The sequence below is a fragment of the Eptesicus fuscus genome, chromosome 4 (genome assembly GCF_027574615.1).
Source record: "Eptesicus fuscus isolate TK198812 chromosome 4, DD_ASM_mEF_20220401, whole genome shotgun sequence".
NCBI classification, from domain to species: domain Eukaryota; kingdom Metazoa; phylum Chordata; class Mammalia; order Chiroptera; family Vespertilionidae; genus Eptesicus; species Eptesicus fuscus.
This window is the reverse complement of record NC_072476.1, coordinates 19,998,983-20,018,112: the sequence shown is the minus strand read 5'-3', so window position 1 is coordinate 20,018,112 and position 19,130 is coordinate 19,998,983. Positions and strand designations below refer to the sequence as shown.

The 19,130-nt window shown below is 45.5% G+C and overlaps 1 protein-coding gene across 8 annotated transcripts in view; it reads left to right on the top strand.

The window, feature by feature from the left end:
- The first annotated feature begins 3,326 nt into the window (after window positions 1-3,326).
- TXNDC11 (thioredoxin domain containing 11) overlaps window positions 3,327-19,130 on the top strand; it is a 70,945-nt gene continuing 55,141 nt past the window's right edge. For 2 of the 8 annotated variants that reach the window (XM_054714728.1, XM_054714727.1), the window contains exons 1-2: window positions 3,327-3,748; window positions 15,496-15,712. In XM_054714728.1, coding sequence (XP_054570703.1) covers window positions 3,483-3,748; window positions 15,496-15,712 — 483 coding nt within the window. In that variant the 5' untranslated portion in view covers window positions 3,327-3,482. Of the gene's footprint in view, window positions 3,749-15,495; window positions 15,713-19,130 lie in introns of those variants that run through there. The other 6 variants (XM_008141585.3, XM_028145514.2, XM_054714729.1 and 3 more) reach the window with 6 other exon arrangements.

Below are 19,130 nucleotides of genomic sequence, written 5' to 3'. Positions count from 1 at the left end.
AAGTTGGTTGTCTTAACCTTGGGAATATAGGATTGAAACAGAGTTGGAGATCCTGTGAGTGGTCAAGGTGAGAGAGTCTTGTTTTTCAGTCTCTGCATTTTCTATATCTTGGCTTTCAACCTTCTTGCAATTCTCTGTGCTCTCAACCATCCTTCAGTAAATTCCATTTCCACCTAAATGAGCCAGTGACTTGCTCTGGTTTGCACCAAGAACCTCCCGCCCTCCCGCCACAACCTTGGTCTCAGCATTAGGAAGCTAATGAATTATTCCAGGTGAAATCACACTCCATCCTATACCAAATGGGTAATTTTGGAGGAGGACAAAGTGGTGTGATGGGGATGGGGTGGGGAAAGTATGAAAGAGCAAAAGTCCGATACTCAGCAGGGGAAACAGTAACCACTGGCATATCTACTTGGATATGTTTATCTCCACAGGATGAACTTTTTTTCAACATTTAAGAAAATGAGATACAAGTCACAACAAAACTTCACTATTTTAAAGTACAATCCAGTGGTTTTCAGTATATTCCAAATAGTGAGATGTGAGAAGCAAGAGTGTTTAGCAGAGTATTTAAGTGTTGCGATACAATTATCACACTGAGGTATTTTTTAAAATATGTTTTATTGATTTTTTACAGAGATGAAGGGAGAGGGATAGAGAGTTAGAAACATCAATGAGAGAGAAACATCGATCAGCTGCCTCCTGCATACCCCCTATTGGGGATGTGCCTGTAACCAAGGTACATGCCCTTGACGGGAATCAAACCTGGGACCCTTCAATCCGCAGGCTGACGTTCTATCCACCAAACCGGTTAGTTCCACACTGAGTTTTTAGAATATTTTCATTCCTTAAAAAACAACCCACAACCCAATTTCCCCCCTTGCCTTCCTACTCAAGCCATAGGCAACCACCGATCTGCTTTCTGTCTGTATGGATCTGCCTGTTCTGGACATTTCATATAAGGGAAACAATACACAATGTGACCTTTTGTGACTGGCTTTCACTGAGCATAATGTTTTCAAGGTTCATCCATGTGTAGCAGGTCATGAATACTTCATTCCTTTTAATTACCGAATAATACTCCATTTTACTCATATACACATTTTATCCATTCCTCTGTTGATAGACATTTGAGTTGTTTCCCTGTTTTGGGCTCTTGTGAATATGAATATTCATGTACAAGTTTTGTTGGCTGCAATTAGCTGCCCCAGAGAGGCATGTGGGAGGCTGCAAGTGGGTCCTTGCTCTCAGGGACTCCTTCCTGTGCCCAGTCCTCCCACTCTGTGACGGAGGCACGCTGGGCAGGCAGGCTGGTGCTGGAGGGGCTTACCTCTTTCCACCACCCTCACCTTCCCTGCGCTGTCTGCTCTCGGACGACTGTTTGCAGAGTCCTCCACTTAGTTCCAGGGACCTGCATCAATTGGGAAACTAAAGGAGAACACTTCCCCAGGTAGTGCAGGTTTCAAACACTCTTTAGTTGACTTCTTGTATCGGCTACAAAGGATAAATGCCAATTTCTGGAAAGCTAATGTTGGGGTCTTGATACAAAGATTCCAAGAAACACTGGAGAGAATACCATTGTCCAGAATACCCAGGCTTATGGAGCATGGGCTTCCCTCTTTATTATCTGCCAACCTGTACCTTGTTTTTGTTTGTTAAGTCAATGCTTAGAAGCTTTTAAAAAACAATGAACCTTATTTCTCTCTGGTTCTAAGAAAGGATTAATATGTGGGATATGTTGAAACCTGTTACTAACTGCCTGGGAAATGTGTTCTTCAGTTTCTCAATTGATGCAGGTCCCTGGAACTTGGGAACTAAGTGGAAATGAATGTTGAGGGCTCTCTACTAACAGTTGTCAAAGTGTGTTGTTGTTTTTTTAAAAAAAAAACAAAACAAAAACCCAAATATTCTTCTTGCCTCCTATGCTAACTCCACCACTGGATCAGGGTATAAAAAGTAACTACAAAAGCTCATCTTCTGGTTGATGTGGACAAGTTAGGGCTAACCTAGCCTTGAAGAGCAGTATAGCCTGACCCTGACAACCTGCTGTATTCTGAAATGAATTTATCATTGTTTCAGAACATTCTAGTGCCAGAGCAGCAGCCAGATGTCTAGAAAGAGAAGAGGAAAGGACCATACTTTTATTAATCCAGGGTGGTTTCCTGGCCTGTAAGACGCCACCCTACAAGCTTTGTGGGTCTCAGGAGATAACCTACAGGCAGCATAAGTACTTTGAACCTTATAAAAGCCTGTGCAAAGAACAGATGTCTTATGGAAGTGTAGGGTAGATTGTAATAGCAACCTACTGTGAATGAAAACTGGTGACTTCTTACCGTATTTGTTTTCATTAGCAATGTAACTCAAATCTACATAAAGAGAACTAGAAATGGCAAATAAGGTTAATATAAATTTAAAAACTACAAATATATATTTCCTCTTAACTTCTTTAAACAAGATTATAAAACTATATAAAACAATATAACACTGTATTATTGGGTTTGCAACATAACAGATTAAAAGAGTAATAGTAACACAAGAGAGGAGGGAATGGAGCTACACTGGAGCAGTTTCTATATCTTACTAAGTTTAGTATAAATCTGAAGTAATCATTCGGAAATTCTGAAAAAAGTGTATACTGTAATCCCTAGCAACCTTCCCTTACAACAAAAAAGTTTAAAATCATTAAAGGAATTAATGGTATACTAGAAAATACTTAATACAAAAGAAAAAAGTAAAGGATAGAAAAAGATGTGAGATATAGAAAACAAATAGCAAAATGACGGGTAGGTTGACAGGCATTTCCATGAGTTACCTCATTTAATTCTCAAAACAGCCCAGAGAGCGAGTTCCTGCTTTTACCCCATTTTACAGGCGTGCGAACCGACGCCGAGTGACGGTGGTTCCCGCCTCCCTGCTGTGTTCTCGGACACTTCTCGCCTCCGCACGTGTTTTCCTACGTTAAGCGGAGATCATGAACGGCACCTACTTCCTCCGGGGACTGCAGTGAGACGAGTGGGCACGTGTTCTGTTATCATCATGGCTCCTAACACCCAGGGCGCCAGGCCGGGACGCTCGGGATGCGGAGTTTCCGGTTGTGGGCTCAGGGCGGACCTCGGAGCGGGAGGGGCCAGGCGCTCGGCCCAGCCGCCTGCGCAGGCTCCGTGGCCGGAGGGCGGGGCCCGCAGGGTAAAGGCGGAGCTGCAGGACGTGTGGGCGGGGCGGGGAAGCCGCGCCGGTTCCGAGGTCGAGGGGGCGAGGCCTTCCGGGGGCGGGGCTACGGGGCGGTGTCCGCGTCCGCGCAGACTCCGAGGGCGTAGGGCGGAGCCGCCTGCTCGGGGGCGGGCGCCGCAGCGGCGGCTGGGCTGACGTGGAGGGTCACGGTTAGCGGGCACTACGAGTTGCGGGATTGGGGAACGACGGGCCGGGCCGGGCCCTTGGGCCCTGGGCGGCGGCGGTATAAAGCTGGCGACGGAGAGCATGTAATGTCGGAATGCGGAGGCCGCGGCGGCGGCGGCGGCAGCAGCAGCAGCAGCGGCAGCAGCAGCGACGACGCCGAGGAGGAGGGTGGCGGCGCCGGCCCAGCGGGCTCCGGCTCCCTCAGCCCGGCCCCGGCTGGAGCGTCCTCGGCGGACCGGTTCCGTCGCGGACTGCGCGGGGCCTTCCTCATGGCGCGCCGGCGACCGGAGCTGCTCTGCTGTGCCGTGGCGCTCGGCTGCGCGCTGCTCCTCGCCTTCAAGTTCACCTGCAGGTGAGGCGGCCCGCACCCCCGGGACACCGGCCCGGCGCCTTCTCGGCAGGGCGGGCGGCGCGTGGCCAGGTCGTGGGTGGTAGCGGCTTCCGCGGCGTGAAGTCGGACCTGACTCCCCTGCGGCTTTGCCGGCCACTTTCCCTTCGCTCTGACCGGCCATCCAGCCGTTTGGCGAGGTTTTCGGGTGCTGCTCGGCGCCCCTTCATCCCATTTTGTACCGACGGAGGCGGGCCAGGTTCTGAGGTGCTCAGTGGGGGTTTCTTGGGGGTGCACCTGTCACTTCTGCCTGAGCCGTAGGACCCTCACCTATCACTTATTTGGTGTCCTTTATGCTTCGAATGTAGTAATTCACAACCATTGGAGTCCCCAGACCCCTTTCAAAATTCATGCAGTCATTGATCTAACGATTATTTATTCGCACCTACTGTGGAGCACTCGTGCAGGTGAGCGATGAAGATAAAAGCTTCTACTTCAGTGGGTGGGACAGGCAGTAAACACGTAAACTTAGTTTTAAAGGGTTTCTGTCAGTGCTGTACGGAGAAGGGAAGCAGTGAGGGTGGGGCAGAAAGGCTTTCCTAAGGAAGCCACATAGGAAGCTTACCCAAGAAGGGGAAGGGGCCAGCATGGGACGGTCTGGGGGAAAGAGTGTCCCGGAGAGGGAACAAGAAGTGCGAAAGCCCCGAAGTTGGACAAGCCTGGTGTTTTCCTGGAACTAGGAGAGGCCTGAGCAGGCTCATGCATAATGAGCAGGGAAGATGAGAGTGAATGTGCCTCTCTGAGAAATTACCACAAATACAAAATTTACTTTAAATTTCAGGAGTGGTTTTTGCCTCCCGCACAGTGTATCTCTTGGGACTTTAATTTATGTCTGTGTTGCCATTGAGTGGCATATTGGCCAAGAGGAAGATTTCAACTTGGAACATTGTTATTGAATATGTTCCGTGCAGAGCTATCCTGTTCATTGTAGGATGTTTAGCATCCCTGACTTGTGCAGATGTGACAACGAAAAATGTCTCCAGACATTGCCAAATGTCCCCTGGGGAACAAAATTGCCTGCTTGGTAACTACAGCTTAGCTTACAAGAATGCATTTATTAATATTAATTTAATGCAGAATCTGAGAGCCTAGTGTGGATCATTTAAATTTCAATTCTCAGTAAAGTCTGGATCTGCTCTTTCTTGTCCTTCCAATTCAATTTATAGATAAAGGACTTGAGCTTTGGTCATGTTACAAAACTTGCCCCAAATCACATCCACCTATTAATCCTTTATTGTCAGGTTCAAGGCTCTTAACCTTGCTCTTTATCAATAACTTCCTTCATCAAGGAAAATGTACAAAATATTTTACAAGCTAGAATAATTGCAAGGTGGCATTTGGGTTCAAATTAGCAAGAGAGGTATTTCCCCCCTCTAAAGGTGGGGAACTTACTGACATTAGCTTATCTGTCTATAGATATAATGACTTGCTAGATATGAAAGTCCTTTCAGATTTCAGGAAGAAGGAAGAGCAGACAGAACAAGATCCCTGCCTGCTTCAGCGAGGAGAGAGAACCACAGCTTGTCTGTCCAGCTCCTTGCTATGCCACTGGCAGATGTGACAGGCTTTTAATAGACTCAGATTGATTTTTTTAAGAGTCCTATTTGATTGAATGGTGTCATGATACGATTTTTTCGCTGTACAACTGACTTGAACATTTCTGACCCTCTTTTTCTATTTTACTTTTAAGATTGTGTTAATGAAGACAGAGGCTTAATGAAGAGTAAAATATTTAAAATTTAATTTTTGTTAATAGCTCCAGATCTGAAATAAGGGAGAACCCTCTTCACTGTCTGTTGCTTAGCTGAGTTCAAACCAGATAACATAAGAGAGGTTGATTTGGGGTTGAAACACAACTAATAATTCTATATTTCTGGGCATTTATTCTCTATCCTGCGTGCCTTTCTGTGCATTTAATCTCCATGACTTCCTCCTGCTCACTTTCCTTTTACCCTGATTTGGAGGAAAATATTGTGTGTATATATTTATTTTTTATATAATTGGGAGTTGCAACAGGCCTTCTTGTTTGCAATCAAGTCTTGAGTTTTTAGTACCTGAGACTTAGACTTGAAAGCTGCAGGAAATCTTTGATCTAGGTATAGTTTCTCAAAAACTGTTTAGCAAATTTAAGAGTTAAATGGAAACTTGTGAATGTGTCTGATGGAGCCGAAGCATATGTCTCTCTTCCCTGGTTAATGCTTGTTTTTTGATGTGCCACGTATGTTATCTGGTGTGTTTACTCAACATGCAAAACAGCAATACTACGTTGATAATTATCCTTTGCTTGGCCATCATAGACCTACATTTTCCCTCAGATTTTGTTATTTAACACTTACCATGCAACTAAAATAGTAGAAAAATAATACCTCCAAAGAGCAGAATTTTGGAATTCTTGAAAGTGTATCACTCTTGCACCACAGGGCTTTTATGACTCTGCATGCTGTCTTCTTGTCATTCAGATCTCAGCTTAAAAAGATAACCACTTTTACTAGTTCAATTTCTCATGTAGCAGTGATCATTTTGTGTTTTTATTGTTTACATGTTTGGTTGTTTGCCTGCCTTCCTCCCTGAGAAAAATAAGCCTCTGGAGAACATATCCTACTCACTTTGGTATCTAGTCCAGTGCCTGCAGCACAATAAGTTTTGCTCAATGAAAATTTTATTGAATTACAGTGGAACCTCAGAAGGCTGTTCAAAAATTAAATCATTTTTTCCCATTAGAAACAATGTAAATTGAACTAATCCTTTTCAGACCCCCAAATGATTCCTTGTTTTAACCTTTCATATGTATACTAGTGACCTGGTGCATGAGTTCATGCACATTGAAAGGAAATTAATTAGAAGGTGGCTGGTGGGGCGGGACTGGGCAAGATGGGCTGGACACACCCTGGAGCCAACCTCCCACAGTCCCTCCTCCACGGCTTGAAGGGCATCTTCGGAGTGTGTGTGGGGGGGTCCCTCCAGCAGGTGGGGTCCCTAGGCCTGGCCTGTGGGGATTGGCGGAAACCAGCTCTCCAACATCCCTTGAGGGGTCCCTGGTGTGAAAGGGCACTCTGCAAAGTTGCTGTGTACAGCATGTGGAATGCAAACGCAAGTGTGCAGTAAACCAGATTTGGGGCCGACAATTGTCTGAGCGTGGACCGAGAGAAATCGGCTCCCTCCTCTGGTTCCAGTGCCAAGTCACAGCAGTTCTGCAGCTTCTGTGTTGAGTGTCTGCCCCCTGATGGTTAGTGCACGTCATAGGTACCGGATGGTCAGACAATCGGTCAGTAGCTTAGCCTTTTATATAGCTTTTTATATATAGATAGTACATGTCTAATGTACTGTTTAATCTATAAATAAACACTTTAAAAACAAAAAGGACTTGAAATTTAAATGAAAATTGAACAGAAAGGCAAGGAAATGTATAATAAAAAATGAAAATTTAATAACAAGCAGCAACAAAACAAACAAAAAAAAAAATTCACAACACAATATCCTGAGATTTTAACTTGGGTTAACTGACTCATATTCACACATTCTCTCCTTTGTTGCCTGAGAGTCTTGTGACTGATCATATAGCTGTCAGCATGAAAGGGTTGTCAGGTTGAGAAGCAAATTGTTTGAGATGGGAGATGTTCGAGAATTGATGTTTGACTGTATTTTGTGATTGAATTTTTCAGGTTATGAAGATATTTTATTTTTTATTTATTTATTTTTAATTTAATGAATCTTTATTGTTCAGATTATTACAATTGTTTCTCCATTTTCCCCCACCATAGCTCCCCTCCACCTGGTTCCCATCCCACCCTCTGCCCTTACCTCCCCCTGATTGTCCTCATCCATAGGTGTACGATTTTTGTCCAGTCTCTTCCCGCAACCCCCATACTCCTTTCCCCCTGATAATTATCAGTACACTCCCTTTCTTTCCCCCTGATTCTATTATATTCACCAGTTTATTCTGTTCCTCAGATTTTTAATTCACTTGATTTTTAGATTCACTTGTTGATAGATATGTATTTGTTGTTCATAATTTTTATCTTTACTTTTTTCTTCTTCTTCTTAAAGAATACCTTTCAGCATTTCATATAATACTGGTTTGGTGCTGATGAGCTCCTTTAGCTTTTTCTTATCTGAGAAGCTCTTTATCTGACTTTCAATTCTGAATGATAGCTTTGCTGGGTAGAGTAATCGTGGTTGTAGGTTCTTGCTGTTCATCACTTTGAATATTTCTTGCCATTCCCATCTGGCCTGCATAATTTCTGTTGAGAAATCAGCTGACAATCGTATGGGTGCTCCCTTGTAGGTAATTAACTGTTTTTCTCTTGCTGCTTTTAGTATTTTCTCGTTGTCTTTTGCTCTTGGCATTTTAATTATGATGTGCCTTGATGTGGTCCTCTTTGGATTCTTTTTGTTTGGGGTTCTGTGCACTTCTTGGACTTGTAAGTCTATTTCTTTCACAAGGTGGGGGAATTTTTCAGTCATTATTTCTTCAAATAGGTTTTCAGTGTCTTGCTCTCTCTCTTCTTCTGGCACCCCCATAATTCGGATGTTGGTACGCTTGAGGTTGTCCCAGAGGCTTCTTACACTATCTTCAAATTTTTAGATTCTTTTTTTCTTTTTGCTTTCCCGGTTGAGTGTTTTCTGCTTCTTTGTATTTCAAATCTTTGACTTGATTCTTGCGTTCCTCTCGTCTGCTGTTGGGTCTCTGTATATTATTTTTTATTTCAGTCAGTGTATGTTTAATTTCTAGTTGGTCCTTTTTCATATCCTCGAGGGTCTCGTTAAATATATCGGCCTTTTCTAGGAAATTCTTGAAAAGCCTTGTAACTGTGGTTTTGAACTCTATATCCAGTCATTTGTTTTCCTCCATTTCTTTTGTTTGTGATCTGTTTCTTTGTCTCCGCATTTTCGCTGCTTCCCTGAGTTGGTAGGGTGGCTTTGTGTTGTAGGTGTCCTATATGGCCCAGTGGGTCAGCCTCCCAGTTACCCGAGGTACACACTCTTGGTGCACCCCTTTGTGTACTGTGTGTACAGCCTTGTTGTAGTTAAGTCTTGATTGTTGTTGGTATCACTGGGAGGAATTGACCTCCAGGCCAATTGGCTGTGAGGACCTGTTGTATCTATAATGGAAGAACTGCTGTGCTAGAGACATGCTTATGGGGCAGGACTTGTTTCAGTGGGGCTTTGGTGCACACTGAGTCTGCCTCTTGAATGTGTCACTTATGGATGTGAGTAGTTGAAATCTGGTGTCATCTCACACTGACCACTAGGTACACTAGCTTCTGGATTTCCAATGGGGTGCAGGTCAGCTACTGTCTGAGGCCACCCCGCAGGAGCTATAGTGAGAACTACAGTTTTCTCCTCTTTGCTTGGGGTTTGGAGGTTTTGAAGCTGTCTGACCAGAGCTGCAGTTTGTTAGGTTAAGCTGCGATAGGGCAGGCCATTTATATGCAAAAGCCACTGCATAGAGCTTGGGTGGGTGTGTAGATTGTGCGGTGCGGGGTCTCAGGGAGTCACTAGGCTAGGGCGTGTCAAACTGCGATGGCTGCCAGTCAGCCGTCTCTGCATTTCCGCATTTCCAAGTCCCCGCATCCAGAGCAGTAAACAATGATTGCTGTGTGCACCTCTGCAAGTAAGCCGCCCTCACTTTCCAACCCGATGGCAGACAGTCCAGCTTCTCCCTGTAGGAGTTTGGGTCCCCAGTGTCTCCCCAGAAACTGGAGTTCAGAGTAATTGAGAACTTGTCTCCCTTCAGGTTGAAAAAAACAGTGCACCCAGTCGCCCGCCGCCAACCCGATTCACGCGCCTCCATACCTCAGCTTTTCAGCACTTGTGCATGTCTCAATGCTTTTTTCTCTTTCCTTCTAGTTGTAGAACTTCCACTCAGCCAGCTTTCCCATGGTTCTGGGTGATAGACATTTTGTCTTTTAGTTGTAGTTTTGAAATTGTTGTGCGAGGCAGCAGTTTAGGTGTTTACCTGTGCCGCCATCTTGGTTTTTTTTTTTTTTTTTATGAAGATACTAGCGTTCCTGTTGCAGGAAAAATCCTGCAATAGGATTTCCTGCTGCACTCTACCCCGCCTCCACTCCGCCCTTGTCGCCCGCCCCGCCTTCTCCTCCAGCCCGCCTGCTTTTCCCTTCGCCCTCGGCCCCGCCTCCGCTCCTCCCTTCTCCTCCCCCACCCCCCACCTTCTCCTCCAGCCCACCTGCTTTTCCCTTCGCCCCTGGCCCTGACTTCGCTCCTCCCTTCTCCTCCCCCCCCCCCGCCCCCCGGCTTGCTTGCTTCTTCGAAGCTTTACTCCCTTCTGCAGCTCTTGGCTTCTTTCAAAGCTGTCTTGATATGCAAATTAGTCGCCATCTTTGTTGGGGTAATTTGCATACTCATCCTGATTGGTTGGCGGGTGTGGCTTGGTTGGTGGGCATGGCTTGGTTGGTGGGCGTGGCTTAGGTGTAGCGAAGGTGCGGTCAATTTGCATATTTGTCTATTATTAGATTAGATTTTACATAGACAAGCTCCCTGATTGCAAGGTTAAAATGTTTGAGTTAATAAATAGATTTGCTCCAACTTTTAACACGTTTATGATGTTAATAATTTTTGGTTAAAATAGTTAAGTGATATATTTAGAACTGTCTTCTTAATTCAGGAAGTTAACATCTTTTAGATGCAGAGGAGAATGTGGGACTCTTTCCCTCATACTAAATGACCCAAGGCTCTTAAGAGTAGCTTAGTTCTAGGTCTTGGGTGGTGATATATGTTTCTTTTTTTAAAAATATGTTTTTATTGATTTCAGAGAGGAAGGAAGAGGAAGAGAGAGATAGAAACATCATTGATGAGAGGGAATCATTGATTGGCTGCCTCCTGCACGCCCCCTACTGGAGACTGAGCCCACAACCTGGGCACGTGCCCTAGATCGGAATTGAACCCTTGAGTCTGCAGGCCGACGCTCTATACACTGAGCCAAACCAGCTAGGAAGATATATGTTTCTCTTTTGCAGTCAGCAGCATATCTCAGACTTGTCAGCACCTTCCTTCACATTCCTCCTTCCTACTACAGTCTTCCGTTGGTATGTGCAGGGTCTTGATTCCAGGACCACCTTCGGATACCCAAGTCCTTGGATGCTCAAATCCTTTATGTAAAGTGGTGTAGTATTTGCATATAACCTACCCACATCCTTCCATATACTTTAAGTAATTCTAGATTACTTATAATACCTAATACAATGTAAATGCTATGTAAATAGTTGTTATACTGTATTGTTGAGTAAATACCAATAAGAGAAAAAATATGTACATGTTCAGTACAGACACAACCATGGTAGGCCTAACTATGTAGTACACATCAGCAACAATGTAACATTTTTTAAAGAATATTTTTGATCCAAGGTTGATTAAATTCATCGATGTGAAACCCAGAGATACAGAGGACTGATTGTACTTGGCTATTTTCTGAGAAACCAGATTATCAGATTCATTTGCACACCTGTAAAGTTAGAGCGCAGTTAGGCATCTCTTGGAATCATACCTAGGAATGCAAATAAGGCCTTCTGACACTTTGATTCTTTCAGACTGTTCTTAATAATACTAGAGGCCCAGTGCACGAAAATTCTTGCACTGGAGGGGGGTCCCTCAGCCCAACTTGCACTCCCTTGCAGTCCGGGAGCCCTCAGGAGATGTCCAACTGATGGCTTAGGCCCAGTGGGGAGCGGGCCTAAGCTGTCAGTTGGACATCCTTAGTGCTGCTGAGGAGGTGGGAGAGGCTCCCGCCACCACCACTGTGCTCACAGCCATCAGCCCGGCTTGTGGCTGAGCAGAGCTCCCCCCTGTGGGAGTGCACTGACCACCAGGCGGCAGCTCCTGCATTGAGCATCTGCCCCCTGGTGGTCAGTGTGCATCATAGCACATCATTCAGCCATTAGGGTCAATTTGCATATTATTTTATTATATAGGATATGTCTGGATTTATATTTCATTTCCTTTCACATATGTTCAGGTGAGGTAAGTAGGGGAGGTTTGTTCATTTCACAAGTTACTGAACTTCATAGTAACAGCAGCTACTAAACAATGAGGATCTAACAGTGCAAAAGATAGTGTCCTTGCCCTTATGGAGTTAATGATCTATCTTGTAGAGTAGATAAATAATAAAAAGGTAAAATAAGTAACAGAGTGTGGTGAGAGGTATGAAGGCAACCAATATGGAGCTGAGAGAAAATTTCTTCAGTACCCTTCTGCAGTTAGTCTCTACCCCACTCCCACTCTAGATAATCACTGATGCTGATTTATTTCATTATAGATTAGCTTTGTCTGTTTTGGGATTTCATATAAATGCATTCATATTGTAGAGGGTGGGCAAAAGTAGGTTTACATTTGTTTGTATGAAAAGTAATCTATATATATAAAAAGTCAGCAACCGGAAAGCTGTAATGACCGGAATGACCGGTCGCTATGATGCCCACTGCGACCAGCGAACAGGCCTGATTGGGGTGTGGGACCGGCTGGCCAACCTCCCACAGCTCCTCCCCCCGCAGAATAAAGTGATGTAGTCACAACTGTAAACTTACTTTTGCCTAGCCTGTATGTGTTCTTTAGTGTCTGACTTCTTTCATTCGTTATCATTATTTTGAGACTCATGCAGTTATATATAGTACATATCAGTTATTTTTTTATTGCCTAGTGACATTTAATTGTAAGATTATACCCCCATTTGTTTATCCTTTCACCTAGTGAGTTACTCCAGCTTTCTTATGCTTACTATTTAGATGGACTATTTTTCCCCCCATCCTTATACCTTCAGCCTATCTATGTCTTGATGTTTAAAATGTGTCTTTTTAGATAGCATATTATTGGATCTTGCTTCATTAACCAGTCTAGCAATCTTTTCCTCTTAATTGGATGATTTAGTCCTTCTATATCCTATCTAATAATAGACAAATATGCAAATTGACCATACCTTCGACACACCCACAAGCCACGCCCACCACCCAATCAGAGTGAGTATGCAAATTAACCCAAACCAAGATGGCTACAGCCACAGAGAGCAAGGTTTCCTAGGTAACAGAGGAAGCCAAGCTTTCCGCCTGCCCTTGCCAGGCCTAAGCCTCCACTCAAGCTACAAAGTTTCAATTATAGAAGGTAAACAAATTCAAACAAATGGCGGCAGAATGGAGCTTGAGAGAGCAGGCCAGGGTTGCCGCCAGCAACAGGGGAAGCAAAGCTTTCCACACACGCTGGCTGGGCCCACCCGCTTAAGGCAACAAAGTTTCAATTATAACCCCAACACAAATGGCTGTGGGCCTCGGAGGGAGCCCCAGGCTAGGCTCTGCTCCAGGCTACAAAGTTTCAATTGTAGAAGGAAAATAAATTCTAGATACCAGGGCCGCCGCTTGCGTTGCCAGGGGGCGTGGCCCGCCTGCAAACCACCACAGGCCCCTCACTCAGGCCGCCCCACGCCCCAAGGGAACCCCACCCTGATCAGGAACACCCTTCAGGGCAAACCAGCTGGCCCCCACCCCTGTACCAGGCCTCTATCCTATCTAATAAAAGAGTACTATGCAGATTGATCATCACTGCAACACACAATATAGCTGCCCCCATGTGGTCAAAGATCCTGCCCCCATGTGGACACAGGATGGCCACCACAAGATGGCTAGCAGGAGAGGGCAGTTGGGAGGCACCTGGCCTGCAAGGGAGGGCAGTTGAGAGGGACCAAGCCTGCAAGGGAGGGCAGTTGGAGGTGATCAACCCTGCAGGAGAGGGCAGTTAGGGGTGACCAGGCCGGCAGAGGAGGGAAGTTGGGGGCAAACAGGCTGGCAGGGGAGTGGTTAGGGGGTGATCAGGCTGGCAGGCAGAAGTGGTTAGGGGCAATCAGGAAGGCAGGCAAGCAAGCAGTTGGGAGCCAGCAGTCCTGGATTGTGAGAGGGCAGTCGGACATCCCTTGAGGGGTCCCAGATTGGAGAGGGTACAGGCTGGGCTGAGGGACAACCCCCCTCCGTGCACGAATTTCGTGCACTGGGCCTCTAGTTTAATATAATTGTTGATATGGTTGGGTTTAAGTCTACCTTCTGGCTATTTGTTTTCCATTTGTACCTTCTGGTTTTTGTCTCTTTCTTGATCCTTTTCTGCCTTCTTTTGGGTTATTTTTGTCTGAATGCCCTGGATAAGTGCAGGCCAACTCCAGCTAATACACTTTTAAGTTTTCTCAAAGTTGAGTTGATTGTAAGCATTTCCTATAGAAATCTTATTAGCAGTAGCCACATGTGCTCCCTCTCCTTAATTCTGAGCAAGCTTACCCGGTGGCTCTGAAGTCCTGGAGATCAGTGGCTCCTGTGGAGAACAAGATTGCAGAGAGATGAGGTGAATCTTGGGTGTGGAGGCAAAAATGTGGTTTACTCAAAGACATTCTTCTCTGCTCTCCACTGCCCTCCCACTTCACACATGGGGAGACAATATTATAGAATAACTAGAGGCCCGGTGCACGAAATTCATGCACGGCGGGGAAGGGGGTTGGGGGGGGTGTTGTCCCTCAGCCCAGCCTGCAGTCTCTCCAATCTGGGACTTCTCAAGGGACCTTCATTTTTTCCTTCAAGAGTGTGGTGGAAAAACCCTAGATCACCTTCTTGGATTCTTATAACCCAAATTACCAAGAACACTGCAAGTGGTGGCCTACAGGGAGCTTAGCCAATGAGTTGTCAGAAAAGGTATTTACTCTCAAACTGGTTTGGCTCAGTGGATAGACCATGGGCCTGCAGACTGAAGGGTCCCAGGTTTGATTCCTGGTAAGGGCATGTACCTTGGTTGGAGGCATATCCCCAGTGGGGAGTGTGCAGGAGGCAGCTAATGGATGTTTCTCTCTCATTGATATTTCCAACTGTCTATCCCTCTCCCCTCTTCTCTGTAAAAAAATCAATAAAAAATTTTTTTAAAAAGGTGTATCCTCTGCAGCTCATGCAGCCCCTGAGTTGTGTCCACTGGGCTAGGGGCGTGTCCCTGCCACCCGGTGGTGGCTGCCGGGGTCTCCGCACACCCCAGAGGCCAGCAGCCATCCCCTGTGGAGGGCGCTAGGCTGGGGGCGTGGACACAAACCGCCACTTGGTGCTGGAGCTTGGAAAGCCTATGGGGCAGGGAGGGAACATCCCCGTCTCCAAACGCCCCAAAGCCAGCAGCCAGCCCCACCATGGGCCCCAGGCTCGAGGCTTGCAGGGACCCCTGGCAGTACGCAGCAGTGGCTGCCAGGGTCTCGGCACACCCCAGAGGCCAGCAGCCAGCCCCCGGTCCTGGGCGCCTGGCGGGGGGCATGGCCTCAAACCGCCGCTTCGTGCAGGAGCCTTTGTAAGCCGCTGGGGGTGGGGCTTGGCGCCTACACCCATAGGCTTTGAGTGGCCAGGGGCCGTTCTGGGACCCCTGCTGCTCAGGACCTAAGCACGGGCCTACAGGCTAGGAGCGGCCTGGGTCCAGAGGATGTTTCCTGGACTCAGGCCGCTCAGTGCCCGCATATGCAAATTAACTGCCATCTTGTTCGCTCTGATTGGCTGTGGGCGTAGCAAAGGTGCGGTCAATTTGCATGTTTCTCTTTCATAAGGTAGGATTTCCAGCATATATTTCATGTCTTCATTTTCTCAGCCACATACTGCCTTATCGCAGAATATTACTTTAAGTTTCATTCTCCTTCCACATGAAACTGTTGTTGGAAGAAAATAAACTTAGTGATCTTGTTTGTGTTTACTCTTTTTTAGTCGAGCGAAAGATGTGATAATACCAGCAAAGCCACCTGTCAGCTTTTTCTCCTCGAGGTCTCTGGTTCTTGACCTCTTCCAGGGTCAGCTGGACTACGCAGAGTATCTTCGCCAGGACTCAGAGGTGGTACTGCTGTTCTTCTATGCCCCATGGTGTGGACAGTCCATCGCTGCCAGGGCAGAAGTTGACCAAGCAGCGAGTCAGCTTTCAGACCAGGTAATGCTGACATTTGGCCTAAGAATCAAATGACTGTCAGTCCTGTTGCAGAGCAGATGGTCCCTATAGAGACATCTTACCAGCTGGCTGATTTTGCCAAGGTGAAGACCGGAGCACTTTTAAAATTCTAAAGCCTTCTATAAATAAACAAAAGATTTCTGATTGTGATGATCCTAATCGGTTAGCAGCAGGAGCGGGAACAGATTCTGCATCCTGTGACTAAGCCAGTGCTCATTCCCGGGTGCCATGCTATTTAGTTTTTGTGCTGGAGTAGGTGGGGAACTGAAAGTCCTAGTTGATTATCTCTTTGATATTTGCTAGTTAAGTATTTTATTTAGGAGAAATTTATTCATCATGACTACAGTGTAGCTGTCTGACCTTTTATTTATTATTTTTTTAAAAATATATTTTATTGATTTCTTACAGAGAGGAAGGGAGAGGGATAGAAAGTTAGAAACATCGATGAGAGAGAAACATCGATCAGCTGCCTCCTGCACACCCCCCACTGGGGATGTGCCCGCAACCAAGGTACATGCCCTTGACCGGAATCGAACCCGGGACCCTTCAGTCCGCAGGCCGACGCTCTATCCACTGAGCCAAACCGGCTTCAGCTTGTCTGACCTTTTAAATATCCGTTCTTGGACCAGAACTGTATTTAACAGATATTTAATGAATGAATGCAACCTTTATGGTAGATAAGAGGGATATATAGGCAAATGAGTTATCTGTGACAGTGGTTTTCAACCAGATGGATCCCAGTTGCTTTTTATAAAACAAGTATTTTATATTTATTCTTTTTTATGCCTTGAAAAGGAATTCATAGATAAGAAAACCTTCCTACACATAAAATTTCAAATAGTTAATCTAATGCACTATTTAAACTTAAAGGTAGAAGGGAGCAAAGTCATGTATAATTAAATCATATGTGTTTCAGTTTGTAACTGCTTGGACAAAATAGGTCCTTGTACCTTTATGTAGAGTTACTATGGATGGAACAGTTACAAATGTAGATTGATAAAGGTACGTGTTGGACTTAGATACCATGGGGGCATTGCACTCGGTGATTTTGATTTTTCTAAACAATGGACAGCTCTTGGTAAAGTTCTAAACCAAACAAAGTACTTTTTGCCCTCAGTTGACACAGAAGTTGCCTTCCTGAGAAATTCAGTGTATACAAAAACCATGCTTTGGTTTCACATATAAAATGGAATTAGGTTCTGGGCTCTAATAATAACAAATGGGTTTTCCTCAACATCAGTGTTGGGCAGGGCATTTAAAACTGCTCTGGGATGAATCTTCCCTTGCAGAGCAATTTTGAGCATTGCAGGATATCTACCACAGCCTCTGCCCACCCCCCACCACATGCCTTGTAGCCTTCCTGACCCCACTGCTCCCTCCCTCCTTTCCTTAGTCATTGCAATTCACTAAAAAGCATGCACAGACTTCTAAGAGGCTGCTGGGACCTACTGATCTGACGTTACTTAAGCAGGCAGCTGAGTTCCAGAAGTTCATTTGGATCTCTCAGTTGGTTTTTCTTCGAAACAATATTTTAAAAGGTGACTAGGCTTCCTACTCAGCCTAGTAAAGCATTTTAAACCATTATATATCCCCGAATGGAGTACCAATTACTGTTTAAATATAACTCTTCATTCCCTTAACACTGATTCTTTGGGGTGGGATATGATTTTGTGTTCCAACTGTGGGTCAATAGATTTGATCTATTCCTGTCTTTCCTTTATACTCTCTCCCCCTTTTAAATGGCAAATGGTAACCAAACTGGCAGATACTTCCAGGGAGGAAACAGGAACTGTAATGGAGCACTGGGAGGCAAGTAGTATATTAGCATGAAGGAAATCACCACTTTGCCAGTCATTCCCCAAATTTTCTGAATTTAGAGTACAAGTGGAGAATATATATTAGAGTATCAATCACTTATTATTTTACTAGAGGCCCAGTGCATGAATTTGTGCACGGGTGGGTCCCTCGGGGTGGCCTGTGGGAGTTGGGCCCCAGCTTGCGCCCCCCAGCCTCGCAGCCCCCAGCCTCGCAGCCCCCAGCCTCGCAGCCCCACAGCCCTGCCTGGCACCCCACTGTGGCCTGGTGCCGCCCCCTCACCTGCTCCACCATCCCGCCTGCAGCATGAACGATCGCCCCCCGCCTGGCTTCCTCAGCACCTGGGAGCCAGGCGGTGGCCCCACTCCCCACTGCTGGTCATAGTCTGCATGGCGATCGGGCCCCTGCTTGCACCCACCTTGGCCTGGCACCACCCACTCACCTGCTCCACCATGATGCTGCGGTAATACCAGCAAAGCATTGGGGCCCACAGGGGCCAGCAGCACTTCTACTGCCGCCCCCTGCCAGCGCTGCTTCACCGATGCCCACCATGTTCCGCGCCGCCCCCTGGTGGTCAGCGCACATCATAGCGAGCGGTCAAACTCCTGAGGGGACAATTTGCATATTAGGCTTTATTATATAGGATTGTCAACTTAAGCAATATGCCCTTTAGAGTGATTACATAGGAATAGTATTTGGGAGTGCCTGGCCCTATGCTGTTCCTCACAACAGCTCTGTAAGCTGATGTTGGTGTTCCTGTTCTTCTGAGGCAAGACCTCAGACTTAGAGGGCACAACAGTTTGTTAAAGATCACAGGACAAATGATTGAGGTCATATTGCCATAAACAACTGACCGGCACTGCTTTTTTTCCCAAAAAATTTTCCTAATTGCTTTCCAAGTTCTCAGTAGGAAAAAGGAGCAGGTTTATTTTCAGAAACGGGCAAACATATTTTGAGCTACATTGCTTAGTAAAATGAGGAACCATGGTAGATTCTGCCTTATTTTTGGGTAAAAAAATGAGATGTCACCCTTAAGTAAAGATATTTTTGCTTTTCTTTCTCATAAATAGACTCCAAAAGGAGCTGTAAAGAGTTTCCACTAAGTTTGAGCAATATTGCTATCTAATAAGTATAAGGCATCTAAAAGTGACTGTTTATAGTCTTCATATTTTTTCAGTGCTAATTATAACATATAGCCGAGGTGAAGGAATTTTCTATATACTTACCACTTAAATTCCACTGTTAACATTTTATTATGTATTTATCCATCTTATCCCTCTAATCAGTGGTTCTCAACTAGTGGCAGCCCCCCCCCCCCCCCCAGGGGGCCTTTGGCGATGTAAAGAGAGGTTTTTTGGTACTTGAGAGGGGAACACTAGTGGCATCTGGTGGGTAAGAGACTGCTAAATACTCTACACCACCCTATGTTTACTTTTGTTGTAGAGCAGCCCCCACAACAAAAACAAACATAACAAGGAAAAAAGCCTCAGAACAGTTTAATCCCAAAATTTCAATTCTGCCAAATTTGAAAAACTTTTCTCCAATTTAACTATTAATCCATCTTATTTTTGGTACATTTCAAAGT